This window comes from Carassius gibelio, chromosome B2 (genome assembly GCF_023724105.1).
Source record: "Carassius gibelio isolate Cgi1373 ecotype wild population from Czech Republic chromosome B2, carGib1.2-hapl.c, whole genome shotgun sequence".
NCBI lineage: Eukaryota > Metazoa > Chordata > Actinopteri > Cypriniformes > Cyprinidae > Carassius > Carassius gibelio.
This window is the reverse complement of record NC_068397.1, coordinates 27,554,942-27,579,313: the sequence shown is the minus strand read 5'-3', so window position 1 is coordinate 27,579,313 and position 24,372 is coordinate 27,554,942. Positions and strand designations below refer to the sequence as shown.

General features: G+C 36.2%; 1 protein-coding gene across 2 annotated transcripts; it reads left to right on the top strand.

Moving 5' to 3' along the window:
- The first annotated feature begins 315 nt into the window (after positions 1–315).
- Positions 316–8,610, top strand: LOC127951687 (uncharacterized). 2 transcript variants are annotated; one of them, XR_008152706.1, is made up of 4 exons: positions 316–449; positions 7,543–7,588; positions 7,687–7,781; positions 7,912–8,610. XR_008152706.1 is itself a non-coding variant. In XM_052549708.1 (3 exons), exons 1-3 carry the CDS (start codon positions 7,456–7,458, stop codon positions 8,032–8,034), a joined length of 351 nt encoding a protein of 116 aa, XP_052405668.1. In that variant the 5' UTR covers positions 7,435–7,455; the 3' UTR covers positions 8,035–8,610. The 2 variants fall into 2 exon arrangements, 1 of the variants encoding a protein (XP_052405668.1); XM_052549708.1 differs by lacking the exon at positions 316–449 and having other exon boundaries at positions 7,435–7,588.
- The last annotated feature ends 15,762 nt before the right edge of the window (positions 8,611–24,372 follow it).

Below are 24,372 nucleotides of genomic sequence, written 5' to 3'. Positions count from 1 at the left end.
TTAGGTAAGAAGAGAACTCTTGCAGAGCTTATGTCTCACTTTTATTTTTAATTAAAGCTGTAATATGTCCAATATACCTTTGTAAGTGTAATATTTGGAAAGGTTAAATCACTCACTTCAGAGCCTTTTTATATCATTAATATTAATTCATATTTTTACTTAATTCATATTACTCTGCGCATTACACTGCATATTTCATTGGTTCATACATTCCCTATGTATCAGATCCATTACCTTAATGTTCCTAGTGCTATGCTACTGTATAGCTACTGTCTAAGATACAGGACTTTAAAGCTAAAATCAAGGCTAACCTCATAGTCAGCCCATGTTTGCTGTGTAAGCTTTGATGTAATTTGATGAAAATGGATGATGTGTTTGATCATCTCTAAGAATACACCAGTTTTCTGTGGGAGCAGTGATGGATAGGAGTCTGTTTGTGCTTCTGTCAGGTTGGTGTTCTCATTTATAATCTGTATTTATGATGACGTGTTTGCATATGTGACCCTGGACCACAAAACCAGTCTTTAGTGTCAATTTTTCAAAACTGAGATTTATACGTAACCTGAAAGCTGAATATAAATAAGCTTTCCATTGATGTATGATTTATTAGGATCTGACAAAAAATTTTTGGCAATATACAACTAATATCTTTGCAATGCATATTATTAATCAAAAATGAAGTTTTTATATATTTATGGTAGGAAATTTACAAAATATCTACATGGAACATGATTTTTATTTAATATCTCATGGTATTTGCCATAAAAGAAAAATCTTTAATTAAATTTTTTGGCTATTGTTACAAATATACCCCAATGACTGTGCTCCAGGGTCATTTATATACATGGTTAAAATATCAGGCTCATCTGGAGTAGTTTCTGCTCTTAATGTCGTGGCCAGAGGCTCAGAGTTACTGCAGAGAGAGATTCACTGATCTGGCTACTGCAGACAGCATGGATGATGTGAACAGGCTGGTAAATATAGTGGATGCTGGATACAGTGGATCAGTGTGGATTGGACTGAAGAGGGGGACACAGACCGAGCAAATTCTGGTACAACAACACACTTTGCCATGAACAGTATATGCACTCGAGGAAACGGCTGAAGAAAAAATTTATTAAATTACCTTAAACCCAACGACCAATAAGCTGGAGAAAGGGGGAAGATGGAGAGCTGTTTCATCAGGAGAAAAATCATACAGTTAAATTAGATAATAAATAGGCATCTGTTATGCATTATTTTCTTTTACTTAAAGTATAAAAAAAAGGAATTGAGGAACTGGCAAATTGTACATACAATATTAACAAAAGTAAAGAATCTAGCCGAACTTTAGCTAGAAATATTTGCACTCTTAAAAGATTGTAGGTTTCTTTTCTTTCAACATCCTTAATTTAATTTCCTTCAATTGCAATAATTATTATTAGTATTATATAATAATACATATAATAAATCTTTCTGTAGTGTAGTTTAAATTCATTGTGATTTTTCAGTACTTCGGTTCTAGATTAGAGATTTTGAGATATAGCCTACTTTATGTATGCTAATACAGCAAATATGTGTGGAAAAGGATTTATGCTGGTTCAATAAATGACCCAATAAATGCCTAGGATGGAGAATTAAATGATTTTAGCTGTACTGAAATTATTCAGTTTCAAAATAACTTGAATATCATGATGAGTCAAGGGCTTAAAGTTCTCTGGCACCATGCCAGATTTCCAGCATCCAGCATTTGGCTGCATAAAAAAAACAACTTTCACTTTCAAGTCCATGTGTATAATGTGTACCAATGGTATAAGAGGAGCACAGCTTTCACTCTCAACCAAACTAACATTACTAGCCAATCAGAATGTTTTGCTCTTATAAACACAAGATAATAGCGCATAATAATTGCAGTCTTAGTCTTAGTCTTAGACCTGATGACATCTGGTGGTTGCCACTGACTTCCATTTTTTCAAGATGAAGAAGAAATTCTTGGATGAGAACCTCGTTCCCTCAGTGTTCTCCTTGCCTCAGCCAGAACACTGAAGATGGGTCATGGATGGGTCTTCCAGCATGACAACGACCCAAAACATACCAACAAGGAGTGGCTCTAAGAAGCACATTAAGGTCATGTAGTGGTCTAGCCAGTCTCTAAACCTAAATCCTATAATCCACAGGGAAGAGCAGATGATCTCCAAAAGTCAAAAAAAGCATATTGGCAAATTAGTACATTAATGAATGTTAACTTTAACTACAAATAGTAGCTATCTTACAAAATGAGACTTTTCTTTTACTTGTTTTATCATTAATGTTAAATGTTATATGTATGTAAATGTCAGGGATGCACGATCCCAGTCACTGTCATCACCAAAGTCACCAGACCCGACGCACACCAGATCCCAGTCACCTGATTATTAATCACACTTTGTAATCAAGCCCTCCGCTCTCAGTCTCTCATCGTTCAGGCTACAGTAAACTTACCCGACTCTCTCACGCTATACTAACATGTCTATACTTACCCTTTGATGCTCAATCTCTAAGGGAACTATGGACACAACACCAATCAGCCCAGTTAAGAACCCAAGAACTGTTCAATGTGTTTCTACTCACCTCCCACTGTTCCTGCCATCTCGTTCTGCAATCATACCTGTTATTGCACTAACCCCTTGTCTCCGGCCTGTGATGTGACCATAATCTAGTCACTCATATATATTTGATATGTACTGCATATATTTTAATATAATTCAATAATACATCTGAAGGGAATTTTAACATCATGTGGACATTATTGCCATTTGTTGTCTAGATATGTCCGTTTAAATGTTTTAAGATGATGACTAATGTTGTGATGTGTATACAGTTTTTTTTTAAACCCAAAAGTATTTGAGGGAAATCAAATTTGCATTGTAAAACCAAGGCTAAAGGATCGACCTTGAAAGAAGTGACCTATGAATTTGGTAGGAGTAGCCCTTTTCTATTTACATTTAGACTAGCTATGCAAAAGTTGCTTGTTTATTTGAAAATAAGTTACTCTTATGCAAAATGATTTTCTTCCTGTGTAATCTGAAACAATAATGCAATAACTGTATATACAGAATTATTCATCCATTGGAAATAGATTAAGTGACATTATTATTTTTTAAAACTATTAAAATAAGAACTAATGAAAGAAAAGTTGGGAAATAAACAGAAATTAGACATTTAAATGACTTTACAAGACTACATAAAGTGAATGTGTGTTTACAAAACAAAAAGAAGAAAGAAATGTTACAAGCTGCACTGGTGATAGCATTACATGGTATTCGATTTTTTTTTTTTTTTTTTAGAAGTGTGAAATATCCAAAGTACACTATAGCAATGAGTAAAGATTAATTTAAGATGGATGTATGAGTGTGGGTGTAGATATTGTCCATTGTGGAAACAGAGTCTTATGACTTTTTCAACATGAATAATCATGTTGTATAATATTAGGCCTACCATTTATTGAAAACTTGTAAAAATGATTTTTCCCAAATCCCCTTGTCAGTGACTATTTTAATTTAGTCCAGCCTATTTCAACTATTAAAATAAAATAATGCTTTAGTTTAAAATGTTAATATTTTCTGTCCCACTATATAATAAGTGGTCTTACTTTAATTTAAATTAAAGTGATCATATGATGCAATTGTAAGTTTTTCTTTCTCTTTGGAGTGTTACAAGCTGTTTGTGCATTGATGAGATCCCTAAAGTTGCAAAAACTGAAGTCTTGAACCCATAGAGATATTCTTTATCTAAGTTAAGACATGTCCACACACTCCTAAAATGCTGTGTGTTTGGTGTGAAAGGGAAGCTATTTTGTTTGTCCTTCCAAAAGAGGACAATATTTTACAGTATGTGGAAAATATTGGGGGGGGGGGTACCTTAAACCGCATAAACACATTGCATTATGCCAAAAACACCAACTAATATTATTTTAACAATGTCATATGACCCCTTTTTAAATATTTTTTTTCTTGTATTTCTCGAGATGAGTTTATTAAAAAGTGGACTGTCAGAGTAAGGTTGTCCTGTAATGGAAAACACATTGTGACCCTTCACAATGAGGTTTTGTCTGTCATAATCTTTTTTCTTTTCGGTTTTGTAGGTGATGTTATTTAGTGTGACTATTAAATAAAGATACACTTAAGCAACAGGTATTAATGCTGTAAAGCATGGACCTGCATGACTAAGTGGTTGTTGATATGTGATATTTCTTATGTCTTGAACTTTAACTTCAAGTATTATATTCAAGTAACCTTATAGTTAATGCTGATGTTGTTAGTGTTTTTACACTTGATATATTAGTGTACTAATATAAGTGTTCAAATGCATGATCATCCAAGTTTCATTTGACTCTTTTTAGCTGGTCTTCCAGATAAGGGAAAAGCTGAAGAGCATCACACAGCAAAATAAGCTGGAGTAAGAGGGAAGGTGAAAAGGTTTTTGATCTGGAGAGCATTGCTAAATCAAAAAGTGGTGACTGGATAAGCTTTAATCTTTTAAATTAATAAATTAATAAACCTAAATATATATCAGTTTAAAATAGTTCTCTTCTTTATCATGCTTGCATTTTATTAAGATCTTTATATTACTTGACATGACACTTTTAATTTTTACGGACTTTTTAAATATATAAGGGACTACTAAATCTGTAAAGTTTAAATTCTTAAAGATAATAATAAAAGAAACACATAGACTGTCCTTAAGTGTTGGCAGAATAGCTTTTTCCTTTTAAGTTTGCTGATTCACTCCTACTTTTGACATGTAAAAAAGAAGCTACTATAACTTTGCTTACAGAACATCTGTGAAGGACTTTGTGACCTATTTAAAACCATCTGTGGGGATCCTGCCAGTCCTGAACATGTCTTAGCTCACACAAAAAAAGTACTTAAAAAGTATTAAAGTAGCAAATCAGGGAATTTAAATTAAACTGAGTAAATCTTGAGCTCAGACAAACCACAAGTGTGAGATCCGCTTGTTTCTGATGTTCCTGATGTTGTGCTTTATGTAGTTAACCAATGTTAACAACTGTAACCTTATTGTGAAATGTAACCAAATAACCCATTCAGTAAAATCACCAGAAAGATGCAAAGATGCACAAATCGGCTAACAAATGTCATATTTGCATTTTCTAAATGTTGTGGGGTATATCACTTTTCAAGTATACAGTCTACATATCAAGTAGCACTATTACAGACAGTAACCTAGAACCAAGAATAATTTTAAATTACTAAACTAATCTGAGTCACAGTTTTTATTGAGATTTTATATTGAGCAAATATTTGCATGCCTGCTTAGCTCAGATTAATTTATCCACTCATTGTAAATATATATATGTTATTTGCCTTTTCTTTGCTTGAGATTTAGTTGCAATTCATAATAAAATCCAGAATCCAGAATGCAGCAGCAAGGGTTGTCTTCAATGAGCCAAAAAAGCTCACGTTCCTCCTCTCCTCATCAGGTTACACTGGCTACCAGTAGCCGCTCGCATCAAATTCAAGGTACTGATGCTTGCCTACAAGACGACCACTGGCACGGCACAAACTTACCTAAACTCACTGGTTAAATCGTATGTGCCCTCCAGAAGTTTGCGCTCTGCAAGTGAACGACTTGTAATGCCATCCCAAGGAAGTTCAAAATCACTCTCACGGACCTTTTCCTGGACTGTGCCCAGCTGGTGGAAGACTCATCTTTTTTGCCAGCACTTAACCAACTAATACTAGCACTTTTCTTTCTTTTCTTGTCTTTCTTATAATAATAATAAAATAAAATAAAACTGGCAATGCGTTCTGTATTAGACTAACTGAGACTTGTCATGGCACTTGTATACTGTTGTTGTTCTCTTGTTGACCTGACTGCCTCTATTGTTCTTATTTATAAGTCGCTTTGGATAAAAGTGTCTGCTAAATGATGTAAATGTAAATGTAAAATATAGATCCATATTAAAATAAAAATGTGTTTACCAATACATACCAGTGTCTAAAATAGGGTTCTGACATTCCATAATCTAGCTGTCCTCATTTTTAGTGTTATTAGTTTTATTGTTTGCTATGTTTTAAACTAACATTGGTGTAGTTTCTCACTTTATAGGAAATCAGTATGTTGGGAACCCTTATGTACAGTAATAGTCAGCATTAGTATCTGGCTCATTGTGATGTATCTAAAAGAGTGGACTGAACCTTTGATTTCGCTTAAACTACAAACACATTATCTTAAATCACACCTGAGCTCAGATCTTCTAGCTGCACACACATTTTTGTCATATTCATCAGAATACGCTAGTCTAAATTTACACAAAGGAACATCTGAACCTATGTGGAAAGAGGAACAAATAAAGGTTTGTTTGTGTGCAAGATCTCTGTGAAGGACACTGTGTCCTATTCAAATGAACACAAATGATGCTAACATGTGTCAACCAATCACTGCAATACAACATAAATACAATCAACACACACACACACACACACACACACACAATTACTCCAAACACAAGCTGCAGACATGAATGGAACAATTAGACTGCTGTTTTTTCTCTCAGGTAACATAACAATTTGTTATTGTGTACAGGTTAGGGTTGTATCATACGTTGGTAAGTTTTTATTTAATAGGAACATAAAGTCTAAAGTCTAAAGTTCTAAAGTCTAAACTAAAAGCTTATCCTACTAGCTAGTTTGTAACTGTACTTTATGTATTCAAATACAACTGTGCTTAATCATGAATCACATTGGTATTTTTAATATGGAAATAGCTTTCAGAAACTGTATTTTGAAACTAATAAGTAATTTCTGTAATTGAATTAGAGATCTAAGGCATTACTTTAAAATTTTCTGTAAAGTAATTAGAAAGTAATTAATAATAAGTAATGCAATACTTTTTAGACGAAGGAATATAGTACAGTATGTAGTAACATTGTTGAAGATTAGTAGCAGGTTAGTAATTATTTTTTTAGATGAACTTACCCAACTCTATGTCTAAATGTCTGTCAAGTAAATCAAGAGATTCCTGATGTAATCACGTCAATCTTATTTGATTGGAGGATTAAATGTTTAGTTATGTTTCAACAAAGTTGAATAGTGCAATACAAAATTAAGCTTAAGTTGGAACTTACATCAAAATAAGGCTAAGGGATAACTTAGGCACAGCTGGTTCAACCGGATGTCTTTTTGGCAAATTCTTTGCAATGAATTTAACCATGTTAAAATGTTTTTAAAAGGTGTCTGTTGTTTCATGTTTTGCTTCCTCTTCTCTCTTACAGGTCTTTTTGGGGGTTACTCTCTTCTTCCTAGACAGTTCTATTATGTAAGTGATCTTATGAGCTGGTCGGCGGCTCAGATCTACTGCCAAGAGAAATACACAGATCTGGTTTTTGTGTACAGTAAGGTGGATCTAGAAAAATTGGATGCTTCTCATCCTTTCAGCCTCTTTTTGGATCATTATGTATGGATAGGGGGGTATGATATGAAATCGGACTCACAAAACATTACAGAAAGTGCTAATACTACCAGCAAAAGCTGTCCCGCATTAGACGTTGATTCCTTAAAACAGGCCAAAAAAGATTGCACAACGACATATCCATTTTACTGCAGCAGTAGTGAGTATCTCTCTGCATTTTAGCAAATTAAACCTAAAGATATTTTGTGCAGTTTGAAGGTCTTAAGCATGTTTGGTTGTATTTGTCTGTGTCTTTAGGTGAAGGCAAAAGGGTGGTGTTGCAGATGCAGTTGAAGCCTGTTGGACAGGTGAACATGAAGGACCCTGTAATTAGGGCCAACATGTTAGCTAAGGTGAAAAAGATTCCTTCAAAGTGAATGTCTGTGCGCTGTGTAATGCTTCATGTTTTTTATATCAAATATTTAACAATACATTTGTCATAAAATATTTTGTTATTCATTGCTAGTTCTTTTCCCCCTTCAGATCAATGATAAATTTGACAAACTTGGGTTTGGCAATGCTGTCCAAATACGGTGGCTCACAAGGCGGGAACCACAGAGGAAAAACAGTGAAAATGACACTTGCACATTCTTAGATACTCTGTAGGGTTTTTTTCTTATTTTGTATAAAATAATCTAATTGTAACAGATTCTTATAATGCTGAGTTATAACATATAATGTGGGCACTTTAGGTTTATCCATATATTGCATATGGTTTTGATAGAAAACACCTCTTGAATTAAAAAAAGTAGTCAAACCTTTTTCTGTATTCTGTATCCTTATTTTAAAAAAAAAGTAACTTTTAGATCAACTTCAAAAAAATGTGTTGAACTCTTCAACTCTTTAAAATTATTTATTTTGATCAACATCAGCATCAGAAGTAATTTGAACTGAAATGAATTTTGTAATTTTGCAGCCTTTGTCTTCTTGCTAGTATGAATGTGCATGTAATGATTACCTTCTGTGGAAAGTAGCTGTTTATTTTAACTGGAGTGGCAAACATGAGGCAGAACTGGCCAAAATGCTTGTTCTTTTTTCAATAATAAAATGTACTTCTCTCTATTTGCCATGCATGCACCTTTCAGACGTGCATCAATTGTTATATCATAAGGGGGACACAGCTTTAACTTAAAATATCAAATGTATTTTAAAACATTTTATTAAAATTCACTTGTATGACCACTTTCTTGTGTTAAAATGTTGTATTGTTATAACTACTGTATATAAGTATATAAGTTAAATATGAATTAATGGTTAAAAAAAATAAAATAAGAAAGACTAGGCCTATATTTTTCCCCGACTACTTTGTAAATATCTTGTAGTGCCCATCATCACCACTAGAGTGCAGCACATATGCAGCACATAGCAACATAATAATGATACGCCATTAAGGTATACTGAAGAAATTATAAAGGATACTTTATATACTAGCCTCATCTTGCACCCAGGGACTTCTTTGCCACCAAAGTGAAGTGTTTTGCTGCATGTCCCTGTTTGGCCCTGCTGTCCATCTGGCTTTCTCCATTGACAGTCATTTCAAAATGTCTGTGTGTTCAGACAAGTTAAAAGTAGGCTTTAGGGTAATATTATTAGAACTGAAAATCAAGATTTCCCAGTACCAGATTATTTTTCTTTTCTTTTCTTTTCTTTTTTGTGTGATTGCCCTATATGTGAATATAAATATAAATCATGTATCTGGATAGTCTGGTAAGTTTTCTTTTGAGAGTTGAACTTCAATTATTCTAGATTCTTACTGAATACTAAAGATGAGTGCTGGTAAGGGGTCAAATGCACTGTAAATTATAGGAAACAGTGACATCTGGAATTGCCTATGACTGCAGTCACAATATCATATTAGTTGTCTGTATCAACAATAATATGCCTCATGCCAATAGCTTTAAGGTGTCGTATTGAGTAAATACTATCAATATGTTTGTAATAGGTTGTCCTGTGTATAATCTGAAAGCTATGTCATGCAATTTAAAAAAAACATTAGCTGTGGGCCTAATTGAAAAATATGTGTCTGTGACGCACATAATACAGCAAAAAATCAAACCCTGCCCACCATCTGCGTCAAGTCACACCGTGTGTGGTTTCCAAGCGTGTTCTCAAATGTGGGAATCTGAAGCTCCCTCCTCCTCCATGATAGAGCAGTAGATTCTGTTCTGTCATTCTGCCATCTGATTGATGCTTTCACTTCATTTATTTGTTTACCCAAGTTTCTTGGGCTTTCAGGCTACATACAGTATTTATTAAACCTGAAAATAAACACTGTTTTAGGATTTGCAAAAATGTTAAAACAAATTAAGGTTTTGACGTCAATATCAAATGATTATTCTGTACATGCCAACTTGGGTGAATGGTGTTATTAAGGCTAAAGGGGGACATGGCAAATGAAAAAAAGTATTTATTTAAGCTTTTCTTAAGTTCGGTTTAATTTTTATTTTTATTTTTTTTACAGTTTAAGAATATATATATATACATACAATATTGGACTAATATGATGTAAAAAATAAATAAATTAAAAAAAAGAAAGAAACGTGAGGTCATGAGGTCAAAGATATATGCATTTCAATGCAGATATATAACAGAAATGTTACTGATATTTTTTTTCAATCACTAGAAGGCACCTGATACTTGACTCACATGAAAACTACAAACCGTGTAATAATTCGTTGGGCAAACGAATGCTGCCAGTGCTGTGGGTGTATGTCAGTAGGAGTGTGGTGCACGTGATCATACGTGTGTCTGTGCGCAGTGGAGTGAGAAGATATCCATTCGTAAGTGGGTGAAATGATGCATTTCCGCCAGCTTATCAGGTGTGGGAGGCAGAAACACCTCGCGGTGTTTGGACCCTAATGATTTTACATGAGCATGGATTTTCCGAAGGGGAAATCTCTCTTTTGCATCAGCTCAAATACATGATGCATCTGAATGAGATCATTCATCACAGAAAAGCACTGCATTTATTCTACACAGTTAGTCACAGACTGTTTTTACATTCAGGCCCCTGTGAGTTTCAAAGGTGCAATGAAACGGAAGTGAAGACAGATCTGTTTTGCAATAGTTCTGATTGATAATGTGGTAAGTTAAGTATTTCACATAAATTAACAACATACTATGCTTTTCTAAAATAAAATGTGTTCCCAATAAAGTAAAAATATCCCAGTTTCAATGGCAAATACCCCCCTTAATATATATATATATATATATATATATTTTTTTTTTTTTTTTTTTTTTTTTTTTTTCTGATATCACTTCTATAAGACTTTTAGAAAATCCATAATTTACCATTTAAAACATCTTTGAAAAAAATTGAAACATTTTCCATATAGAAATATTTAGGTAATAAATGTTTTTATATTTATTTTTCTTCAGCAGAGATTGCACTGCTGTGTAGATAGTCTGATTTTTGCTTTGATTTACAAGCTGGCAACCACAGCAGTGTGTTTTTTTTTTTTTTTTATTACAGTGATGATTATAAAGAAACAGTTTTTGTTGACAACAATAACCACATCTAGAAGTTCCCTGCATCTAGAGTTTATAGATTAGGAAGTGGACATATTTTCATTTTCTATTCCTGATCAACCATCAGCAGGGCTCATTCACTGACGCATAAAGGCTGTTTCTAAGCAACATCAGCAGGAGTCAATGCAACATAACTGGGATGCTTCTGAGGTCAGAACTTCTCAGCCCTGAGTAATGTGTTCATTTTGAATAGAAGAGTCCTTCAAGCTCTTTCAAGAAGCAACAGCTTCATTAAACTAGAAAGCAAAAAATAATGCAACTCGTAATGTTGTACCACAGATATATGCATGTGTAAACAGATCCACATTAGTGGAAAGATGCAAAGACACAGCACAACAACACCTGAAGTTCAGCATAGTGTGAGCCAATCATGTTTCATTAGCTTAAAACAAGTTACATGGCAACATCATTAAGCTACTTAAAGATCTAGTTCCCATGACAACAAGAACACTATAAATCCTTCTTCTATACCCTAAAGTACCAAAATCCTATTAAAGCTATTTTTCAGTGACAATTCAATAAAGCAGCGTATGTGTTTTAGCACTAGCAAATAGATTTGCTGCATGCACCCCTGCACTAGTCTATAGGACTTGTAAGGAAATGCAAGTTATTATTTGGACATATTACATAATAACGAATCATCTTAATGTAGTTGTTGTGTGATCGTAAGGTTTTATTTTAAACTTGAAACTCCTGAAGTCTCCCTGAAGCACTTTACAAACCTCCACACCGTCTGATAAGCCATGAACAAACCCACGCTTCTGTCCTTAAGGATTTACGTCATGGAGAGAAGTGGGCATTTAAAGTTAATTCTTGTTTATGCTTCTCTGCCTGGTGTCCTTCATTAAAACTTCCATCAATGGAATCAGTTTTCTATATCTGACAGGGAATGATGTGTAAATAATAATTTAAATATATATATATATATATATATATATATATATATATATATATATATTTTTTTTTTTTTTTTTTTTTTTTACACTGAAAAACAATATCAATGGTGTGTGTGTGTGTGTAATGTATGTGTATATAAAAACTTCAATAAATAATTGTATTTACTTAAATTATTTCCTGAGGCATAGTGTATGACATAATTGCTGGAAAAAGAAGTACAATTTAAAACATTTGACATTGTCATATCTTAATAGTATATATGCAAAACTACTACTAACAAATAATATATATTTGTTTTATATAATTGTATGATATTTGGATATATTTGTTTGCAATTGCAGGGAGAATGACTTTTATTCGGTCTAGTTTAAATGTCATTGTGATTTTTATATCTAATTTCTAATAATGATTTTTAAATAATAGCTAATTAATTAATCAAATGAAGATGATTTTTATTCCTGGATTATTTTTATTGCATTCTGTTGTCAAAAAATGCTGACACAATAAAAAATATCCTTCATTTTGTAACACAATACATGTAATGCTCTGTCATGGAGCTCTATGGCATTGCTCCACATGTGCAGACAAAATAGTTTTCCCCTTACAACACAATTGGCCATGTATGACAGCACAGGCGTTGCTCTCTCCTTAACCCATACTAATTTCCACTGTAAGGGGAAAAGAGATAGGAGGGGTGGAAGTTTGAGACAGCACGCTTTCACCAGGCACCATGCCAGAAACTTTTCCGTCCGGTTCATGTCTGCTGCTGGGTTATATATGTGACTGGTGATGTAATGCTCAGGACAAGATCCAAAAGACAACTCCCCTTTTCCTTTTCCTTTTCAGACAGATGTAGCAGACATTGGAAAATTCTAGTGAGGACTGCAAGCAATGTGAGCTACTTTCTACAAGAGACTTCAAAATGTGCCCAACGTGCAAGTTTAATAATTTTAACAGCTTTTTGAATTGCCATCATAAAACGCAGGGGAATAAATTAAAAATCTAAGATGTAATTTCACTTTCCGCAATGAACAAAGTGTTCTTTTAAATGAGATATAAGCTTCTGTATTTAAAACCAAAGTAATTGGAAGCTCAGATGAAATAGGCAGTATGAGGGTAAGAGGCTATTACAAATATAACAAGCAGCTAATCTTTTCACTTGATAATGAAGGAAAGAAAATTTATTGAATATGAGTTTGAGTGCAAAGGGGGACAGAAAAATTTATTAATTCACATTTAATGGACAATTAATAAACTGTAAAATTGTAAAGGACTCATAGAGAGTTTCAAGGAGCCACTGACTGTTTTACATCCAGAATATGTTTGAATCATGGGCATTTGTATAAACTGTCAGGCAGTCAAAGCCTTGACTCTGAGTCAGTTTGGTTATAGATTATTTTCATAATGATGCATTACTATATTTGTGAAAGCATTTTTTATGCATATGGTCCATTTTTAGTGTAACTTACTTATTTTCTACTTTTCAATATAGACCTGCTGAATGAATTCAATCACATTATGGTCTCTTATATAAGATTTTCCACACACTCTCAGAAAAAAAGGTACAAAAGCTTTCACTGGAGTGAAACCTTTTCAAAGCTACACCTTATGTATCTTATTTACCCATAAAGGGTACATATGCCTTTTTTAAAAAAGGTACCATATAAAGGCCAGTTCACACCAAAAACAAAAAAGGTATCTATAGCATATAGTGTCCACACCAGTGGATAATGTTTTACAAGTGCATGTTTTTTCATGCTTTAATAAATTTGATGGATTCTGATTGTCTGTCAGTGATTTTATCATTCATAAGTATGAAAAAAATAATTCTGAAAGTGATTCCAACGATATTGTTCCTATGTGACGTCATTGTTGTGATGTGAACATTCTGTTCTAATACAATTAGAATGATTTTTAAAACGTCAACTTCATTGGGATCATTAGTTATAGCTCTTGGTCTGAATTTAATGCTGAAATATCATTCACTGCAAAAAAAAAAAAAAAGAAAATGTCCATAATAAAACAATAAGCACACTGGAAATAATGCATCATTCGATAGCCTTGTTATGGGATTGTTTTGGCCTTCGGTTACGTGCGTCACATTCACAGCATTTCACGAAACCCAAAAGAACCAATGACAAACACACTCAAACACAGCATAAACAGCTCTTATCTGATGAGTGTCTGATAAAAGTGGAACTATTAGAGAGGGTCCCACTCAATTCACTGACTCATGGCTTTTTCAGGCATAAAGTGCTTCCGGCAGGATAACATACACCCACATGTCTCTATTAAATCGCTTGAAATTTCAGATTGATTTTTTTGGTTTGCATCCTCATTCAGCCTCATTCAGTCTCTGATTCTGTCAGGTAGTCCATTTACTCATGTACTCACTATCAGGCCTCATTCACACATTTCATTTTTCAATATTTGAATTTAATATTACATTTCACTGGAGAACACAATGTTCTCTTGTGCTAACTGGATCAAATCCTTTAAAATATTAATACAATAGTCTTTGGGCTTTCAGGGTTCATTAGTGCTCAGAAACTGCTGGCAGTATATAGGCATCACACTAATGATCAACTTTTAATTATTCATATGTATTTGCCTGTATAATAAAATGCAACTGAAGATTTATAATCGCTGTTTTTGCTTAATATTCTGAGAAAGAAGAGTGACAGGATGAAAGAAAGTGTTTCTGTGTCTGTGAGAGTTCTTTGAAATGGTCTGGTATGAATTATTTGATATGCATTCTTGTGGATCCATATTGGAACATGGAACATACATGCCATCTGGTGTCGCTGAGATGTTTTTTAAGGAACTCTGTGTGTATGAGAGAAAGGAAGTGAAAAAGAGAACATAGAAATCATCTCATCCATCTTCTTTGAGAATTTTCTTTATTAAACTTTATCACCTAAAGGTATTAAAATGTGAAATGTTGCATTGCTCCCACTGATTTCTTGATTTCTGATTTCCTTTCCCCATTCTCTGTAGATACAACAGTACTCTTGCTCATGTGATTTTGCATAAAAGATAGATGGTTCATATGCAAAACACAAATTATTCGAAATCATTACTGTGGCAATCACAATCAGCACAATTTGCTAGAGAATAAAACATTTACTCATCAAGCAAACGGCTGTTTTAGCAGTTCAAACCAGAACATTGCCAGTGTTCTTTCTTGAAGTAAAAATAGATGCATGTAGACAAACAGGAAACATCATTATAATATTGGCAAGAGACAGTATGATGCATCTTCTAACAGATGGTGATGGAAAGAGTCCAAGTAGAGAAAGAGTGTTTCCCACTCATACTGGTTTATTATTGGGTGCACTAATAAACTTGTGCTTTCTGAAGCAGCCTTATATATGTGACCTTTGGTTGATCTGGCCCGGATTGCCCCATCCTTCCACAGCACTCACACACACTCAGATTGTGGATGATATTTTACTTTATTTCTGCACACAGAGCAGTAGAAAGAAGAGAATTGTGAGTCACGCTAATACAGCTCCATCCACAGCAGTTCCCTCCAGCTCTGCTGTTCTCAGTATAACGGTTTACTCAAATTGTTGTACTTAAAACAACAAAAGTAAAACACATTTTGAAATGTAATTTTTACAGGAAATTTTACATACTTTTTCCAATACTCTTTCTAGATGTAATGTTTTGTGATCATATAATATACAGAGTACAAAATAATCATCCATTTTACGGTAACAGTAGAATAAAATTGAATGGAAAAGTAAAACAATGAATTGAGAGCTCTACAAAATACAGTTTACAATAAACATATGTAAATTCTTAAATGCTTTATGAAAATTACCTGCACACAGAGCAGTAGAAAGAAGAGAATTGTGAGTCACGCTAATACAGCTCCATCTGTTCAGAAATGATTTCAGTTTTTTTTTAGAGAGCACATGGAAAAATTGGCGCACATTAAAAGAGTTCGTGCAAACAGAAATAAAACTATCAAATTACCCAAAAATACGAACAGAAAACACACTCAAAAATCAATTAATGTCCACTGTGTGCAATCCCTAACATACATCTCCTAACATTCAATATAAAACCAGTATTTTTACTTTTAATGTGGAGCTGCAACAGAAACGACTCACCCACAGCAGTTCCCTCCAGCTCTGCTGCAGTTCATTCGAACTCCGTGCGCTATAGCGCCACCAGCGCAGCCAATAGGAAGCGCGATCACATTACAGCAGGATTTAATTAAAGAACCCTCATCTATAATATTTATCCCGTTACATACACCCCCCTTAAATCCTGCTTAATGTGGACAAACCATAACAAGAAAAACCAACAGTGAAGAAAGATATAGAAAAAAAAAAGGGTATGGAATGCTCACTTTATGTTTTCACTTATTAAAGAAGAGAAGACAAACTGCACTTGGAGTATGATTATCAGTCAATCAATGGATTCTTCAATAAGAAGTACCTAGAGACAAGGGAGGTGCCTAACCCCGGTCTGGAAGTAGACTAAAGAGATGCCTGTTACACCTCAAAAATTTCAACATGTAATAACTCAATTGATTTCTTATCTCTTTATCAATTTGTTTCTGTGTTCTCTACTTTGCATGAAATCAAATATAACACTATGTAAAAATGCTTTTAACTAAATAAACGAAAGAACTCACTGTAGAGTCTGAACTGTCTATGTGTTGTTTGTTAATTTCATAAATCAGTCTTTTAGGTTGGTTTATGACTCTGCCAAGTCTAGTTCGAGTCACTACAGCCTCAACTTGTCTTGGCTGTGAGCACACCACAGATTCCACATCTTGGATGACTTCATTCTTGTCATGTTCTGCTTGAGTAGAGTTAGAATATTGACCTCCTTCTTCAGGCAAATCAACATCACTTGTCACATTTACATCACTTATCACTTTGACATCATTTATTTCCTGCAGGTTCCCAGCACCAGTGCTTGCCGAGTCCAGTATCTCTGATACACAATCTGACACGTCAGGTAAGGCTGTACAGTTTGTATGTTTATCCTCCTCATCAAAACCACCAGGATTACTCAATACCCAGTTTGCAGTTCGGTCAGCATGATCAACTACCTGAGGATCAGTTTCATCATTCACATCATCATTCTTTTGATCAGATTCCTGATGTTCATCAACTGGTAGGAAGTTCACCGATAACAACAGATTTCTATGGACTACCCTCACTTTGTCAGAGTTGATTTCTCGAATCCTGTAAACATTGATATCAGGATACACTGCAGTGACTTCATATGGAGATGACTCCCATTTGTCAGAAACTTTTCTTCTACCTTTTTCTCCTCTGTTCGCAACCAACACTCTATCTCCAACAGCCAGTGGACAGCCTTTTACCTTTCTGTTGTAAAGTCTGCCATGTCGTTCCTGCTCTCTCAGAGTGTGCATCCTTGCTATGCGAGCTGCTTCACGCAAATCGGTCTTCAACTTGGACACAAAATCTTTGTAATCCACCACATCTTCATTAAGAAGCACATTCTGAAACAGGACATCAATTGGAAGACGAGGAACTCTGCCAAACATAAGAAAGAATGGCGCAAAACCCGTTGTCTCATGTTCTGTGCAGTTGTAACAGAAAGTAAGTTGCTGAAGCATCTGTGGCCATTTAGATTTAACATTAGGGGGTAATGTCCTGATCATGCTTCCAAGAGTCCTATTGAACCTCTCAGCAATGCCGTTACCCATGGGATGGTATGGTGTTGTGTGTGATTTATCTACACCTGCCATGGTCAATAGTTCCTTGATCAACTTGCTCTCGAAATTAGCCCCCTGGTCAGAATGAATTCTTTTGGGGAATCCATAGACCAGAAAGAAGTCATTCCAGAGTCTTCTCGCAACCTGTTTGGCTGATTGATTCCGGCATGGAAATGCGTGGGCCATTTTTGTAAAATGATCAGTCACAATCAGCACATCTACCGACTTTCCTTCTTTGACCTCTGCTGACCAAAAGTCAATGCAGACCAGCTCAAGTGGTTCTGATGTACGGATATTTTCCAGTGGAGCACAAGCATTGGGTTCAGAGGTTTTACCAACCACACATCGATGACAATTCTTCACATGATCATCGATATCGTTTTTCATACCAATCCAGAAGAATCGTTGTCTTGCTAGAGACAGTGTTCTGCTACGTCCTTGATGTCCTGCGGCATCATGGAGACCATGAAGAACTTGCGCTTTCAATGAAGCAGGTAAAACAAACAGGAAGAGTTTCTTGTTTAGCTTCGGGTCTCTCTTTACCTTATAAAGTACACCATTACAGACAACCAGTTTATCATGGTGTTTCAACAGTTTCCGCACACTTGTGGATTCCTTTGTTTGTTCTTTCTTAGATGGTTTCCGACATCTTTCAATGTAGTACAAAATCCGACTCAAGGTACTGTCTTTCTCCTGTTCAAACACGATGTTGCTGTGTTGCAAAGGAGGGCTAAACTGTTGTGGTTGTGAAATGGCTGGCACTGTACCCAATACTTCACTCAAACCTCCAGTAGTGTGTGCTGCTAACACTGCAGAAACTTCCTGGCACCCAGAAGAACCTGAAGGTGAGAGTCCATCACAGGTTGGGTCACAAGAACATTTCCCATCCTTCTGCACCACCTGATGATTACTTGAGCACTTGAAAGCATCTTGGACAGTGTTGTCGACTACACCGCTAACATCCTTCAAGAGAGACAAGTAGGGTTCAGTGATAAGGCGATGTCCTATGCAAGACTGAACAAATGGCTCACGGCTCAAAGCATCAGCGACAACATTTTTCGTTCCTGGAACATACTTCAGGTCAAAACTGTAAGATGCAAGTTTCGCCACCCATCGTTGCTCACATGCATCAAGTCGGGGTTTAGTCAGGATATATGTAAGAGGATTGTTGTCGGTCCATGCCGTAAAGTGCCGTCCCCTCAGCCAATGGCTAAACTTCTCACAGATAGCCCACTTTAGGGCAAAGAACTCCAATCTGTGAGCTGGATAGTTCATTTGTGAGCGAGACAGAGTTCTGCTTGCAAAGGCTATGGGTCTTGCAATCTCTTCACCTGGCAGAACCTGTGATAATACAGCTCCCACTCCGTCGAAAGATGCATCGACAGCCAAAACAAAAGGTCGGTCAAAGTCTGGGTGAGCCAGTGTTACATTTTTAGTTAGTTCTAGTTTTAGTGTGTGCAAAGCTTCTTCACAATCAGCTGTCCAGTCAGTCGGTGAAAGTTTGAGGTAACTAATTTTCTTTCTTGGATTACGTCCTTTTGTGACAGTTTTCTGTTTTACTGAACCTGATGTCAACTTGAATAGAGGCTTTGCTTTTGCTGAGCATCCTTCAATAAAATGTTGATAGTACAGAACCATTCCAAGAAAGGACCTGATCTTTTTCTGACATGGTGTTTTTCCATCAGGTTCCATCAGATCAGAAGCTTGAATATTGTTAATTGCCTCAACTTTACTAGGATCAGTCTTAATCCCTTCTTCACATACAATGTGGCCAAGGAATTTCACAGACCGCCTCAAGAAACAGCATTTCTTTGGAGCCAACTTTAGATTGTGATGTGACAACCGCAAAAGAACCATTTCAAGACGTTGTAGGGCTACTGACTCAGAAGGGGCAAACACCATCAAATCATCAAGGTAACAAAGAACGCTGCTGAAATTCTCATCTCCAAAAATAGACATCATCATTCTCATGAAAGTGGCTGGGCTATTAGAGAGACCCTGAGGAAGCCTATTATACTCATGAAGTCCAAATGGGGAAGAGAAAGCAGTGTACTTTTTGTGTTCTTCTTCTAGGGGGACATTGTAATACCCTGAGGTAAGATCCATGGTTGAAAAGAATGTGTTGCCTCCTAAAGCAGCCAACACATCAGACTGGTGTGGTAAAGGATAAGCGTCTCTGACAGTCCTCGCGTTTAACCACCTAAAATCAGTGCAGATTCTGAGATCTCCATTCTTCTTCCAAACTAGTACGAGAGGGGAAGCATAGTCACTATGTGACTTACGAATGATTCCTTTTTCCTCCATCTCATTCAAAGCTGTCCTCAATTTAGCATACTGGCTTGGTGGTATACGCCTATATGGAAATCGGAATGGTTTGTCATCCGTGAGATTAATCCGATGGACAAAGCCTTTAGCCTCTCCACAGTCCATTTTGTCTCTTGAGAAAACTGATTCATACTTCTCAATAATTTGCAACAACTTGTCTTTCCAGTGGGCTGAAACTTCACATGACTCCAAGTCAAGTTCACCAAGGTTCAAATCACTCAAGACTCGCTTCATCTCTTCACTGGATCTAGGTGGTAAGGGTTCCTCAGTACACTGCAGATTAGATCGAATCTGTTTCGGCAATGGTAAATCTTGCACAGCAATACAAGGTGACACGTCAGCTATTTTTGCATTTCTCTTCAACACAACTCTGTGATTAGTGGGATTGATGACTTTTAAGGGGATAGAACCATCTCCCCATAGTGGTGTAATGACCCTTCCGACCAATATTCGCCTTGGTCTTGTTCTGGACTTGGTTGGTTCCACAATGACAGTGCTGCCTACTGACAAGACAGAAGACTGAGGTAGCTTACCCCAAACCAGATGTTCTGTTTGTGGCTCCAAAATCACACTCCTATGTAACTTTACTGTACCGACTTTTTCAGGTATGGATTCGCCTCTCCATCTTTCTGCATTTGAGAAAAGAGATAGAAACATACAACACTCATCACTCTCATTGTTACTTGACTTAGACATGAGCCTCCAGTAACCATCAGTTTCTCTCAGTTGCATCAGAAGTCTCTTTATGACGTTTGTGCCCAAAATCATCTCTTCGGTCTGCCCAGGCACAACTAAAGCAGGAATTATCATGGAGCAACCGTACACTGTAGCTTTAAGATCATAGACTGCAGTGGGTGCAACACGATGGCCACCACAACCAACAATAACAATATCTTCTGCTGGCTGACTTATCATATCTGGGATATTTTTCAGCACCCGTTCTTCAGTGGACTCGCTAATAGTACATGCCATTGATCCACTATCAATTAAAGCCTTAATGACGAGATCATTTTCAACTGAAACAGATGTGTAAAACAAGCTATCAGCTTTTGGAACTTTCTGAACACCCTGAAAGATGACCGTTTTGTCTGAAGTTACATCACTGAACATTTGACATAAAGACTCATAATCCATTTCATCTTCAAAACTGGATAAGGGAGATTTACTCTCAAGATCTACGTGATCCTCCCTCACACGTAGATCACTTAGTTTGACTGCTGGTTGGCTGAGGAAGCATTTTTCCTTTCCTTTGGACACCGGAATCTGGGATGGTCAGGCGAAAAACACTGGAAACAGAGCCTTTTGTCTTTACAGTGAGTAAAAGCAGAATGTGACGTGTCCTTGCACACTAAGCATGGTGTATCATTCAAGCCTGGAATTCTTGGCATGGTGTTTCTCTTCCTATACTCATTGCTCGCCTGTGCATTACTACTATTATTCATCAGAACTCTTTCCAACATATCGATCACTTTTTCCAGAGCCATGTTTTCTGACTGTTTTGACTGAAGTGAATCTTGTTCAGCTTTCACTGTGTTTGGGCCAGGACTTACACGCATCTCATTCATAGTGATTTTATTTTCACATTCAATCTGTCTGTTTCCTTGTCCAGTGGCTCTGAGATTTTTCTCTGAATGATACTCGTTAAGGATCTCTTGCACTTCATGAGCCGTCCATTTGTCAATGGTTTTTGAACGAAACGTCAGTGCTAGATCTGAATTTGGACAGTTCCTAATGAACATGCGTGTGACTTCGTTCAGTTGGTTGTCTAGTACCTTTCCCTGTTGTTTCAGACATTCAGCTGTGATGTCAGCAGTATGGTTCAGGCGTAACCAGTAATCAAAGGGATCCTCCCGAGGTTCTGGAAGAGTAGTGTAGAAATCTTGTAAAGGGACAGGAGAATATTGATGACAACTGAAATGCTTCCGTAATAAGGTGTAGATTGCATCTGGATTCGTTCTGATATCTAATCCGCTTGACAGTATCCCCACTTTAACAACATCTTTGGCTTTGCCTCTCAAGTGGATTAAAATTTCTTCACCTTGCTCTTCAGTAGGCAGAAACCCCTTTTTTATGAAGTTCTTCATGAGCTCCACCCACTCATCGAGTGTAACAGTGTCTGATGTATCGCCTCTGAAAGTAGGAGGATCTTTAACTTCCCTCTGACGCACTACTTGAATCTGTGATGCACTTGACATGGAGCACTGCTCAGGCGTGTATCTACTATTGTGGTTATTTTGAGTTTGCTTAGGTGCAACTTCTGATTGACTTTGCAAATTCAAATGTGCAAGGATACTATCTGCCAGTTGAAGGCCTACTTGCTGCACTATGTTACCCATCTGACTCATCATGTCACTGGTAAGGACTGGAGTTGATGTACTAATTGGCCGTGTAGTTTCAGAAGTGCAATTCACATTAACAGGGTTTCCATTAGCATTTGGCTCAAGAAATGCATTTGCTTCTAACCCCATACCATTGTTAGTGGCACCCATATTAGAGCTAATATCTGGGAAAGGAATAGGTGTCACTAATAGACCTCTCCCTCGACCAACACTAACCGGACTGCCCACATAACGAGATCCCGTTAACCTATTGTTTTCCATAATTAAGTAATAGGAGTATATAAATGGGAAAAGAAAAAAACCAATGTGTGCACTATATTATACTGCTGTGATACCCGGAGTCAATATATATCAATAAATATCAAACCACTTCAGAGTGTCCATTCAAAAGTCTCTTCCCTCTTTTTCTTTTTTTAGTTTAAAGTCCAGCAATAACTAATAAAAGCTTAGCTGAAGGTCCTGTGCAGTGAAGAATGACGACAGGTCTGCCGGTCCGATGTTGGGATGATCTTCGACCACCTTGATAGAAGTCCTGAGTCACGGCACCAATGTGACCTTTGGTTGATCTGGCCCGGATTGCCCCATCCTTCCACAGCACTCACACACACTCAGATTGTGGATGATATTTTACTTTATTTCTGCACACAGAGCAGTAGAAAGAAGAGAATTGTGAGTCACGCTAATACAGCTCCATCCACAGCAGTTCCCTCCAGCTCTGCTGTTCTCAGTATAACGGTTTACTCAAATTGTTGTACTTAAAACAACAAAAGTAAAACACATTTTGAAATGTAATTTTTACAGGAAATTTTACATACTTTTTCCAATACTCTTTCTAGATGTAATGTTTTGTGATCATATAATATACAGAGTACAAAATAATCATCCATTTTACGGTAACAGTAGAATAAAATTGAATGGAAAAGTAAAACAATGAATTGAGAGCTCTACAAAATACAGTTTACAATAAACATATGTAAATTCTTAAATGCTTTATGAAAATTACCTGCACACAGAGCAGTAGAAAGAAGAGAATTGTGAGTCACGCTAATACAGCTCCATCTGTTCAGAAATGATTTCAGTTTTTTTTTAGAGAGCACATGGAAAAATTGGCGCACATTAAAAGAGTTCGTGCAAACAGAAATAAAACTATCAAATTACCCAAAAATACGAACAGAAAACACACTCAAAAATCAATTAATGTCCACTGTGTGCAATCCCTAACATACATCTCCTAACATTCAATATAAAACCAGTATTTTTACTTTTAATGTGGAGCTGCAACAGAAACGACTCACCCACAGCAGTTCCCTCCAGCTCTGCTGCAGTTCATTCGAACTCCGTGCGCTATAGCGCCACCAGCGCAGCCAATAGGAAGCGCGATCACATTACAGCAGGATTTAATTAAAGAACCCTCATCTATAATATTTATCCCGTTACATATATATATATAGGCTATGAGCTAAAGCATCAAATCTGGAAATGCATTTGTTGCAAAGCATATGACTAAAATATGCCTGAACTAACGCTGCAGATATGAAGTTTGATTATTAAAAGCAAAACAAAAAAAGGTTTATGAAATACATGAGATGTTTAGAATACCATCTGTATGAAATGGTATTGTGTAATGCCATCTGTATGAGATGTTATGTATTATGTTATGTGAGATGTTCTGTTATGAAATGCCAAATGTGTCTGAAGTGGAAAGGAAATTGTAAATAACCGTTATACATATATATTACAAATGTACATACATTAACGTAATGTACCTTCACTGCAAATAAACAATCCCTAATGTATCTACTGGATGATTCCGATCAATCACGCACGTCCATCCAAACTATTCAAATAGCATCACATGCCGTGTTTCGCGCATACAGGGCGAGACCACATTGACTGTACACACACTTGTATAACCGTTTGTATAACTCTTCGGTGTACTCGGCTTCCCCGGACCAACCACACTCTTTTCCCTCGTCAGCGTCCCATTCACCAGCGTTCTCCCGATACTGATTTGCCCATCAGTTTCCACGTGAGACGAATGACATACTTATGTAAAGAGACTGGCGGTCCTTTCGTCCAATCACAGCGCGCTTCTAGAATTTCCGCATTTGTCGCATGCAAATTAGCGGGGTTCAACCAATGGGAACGTTC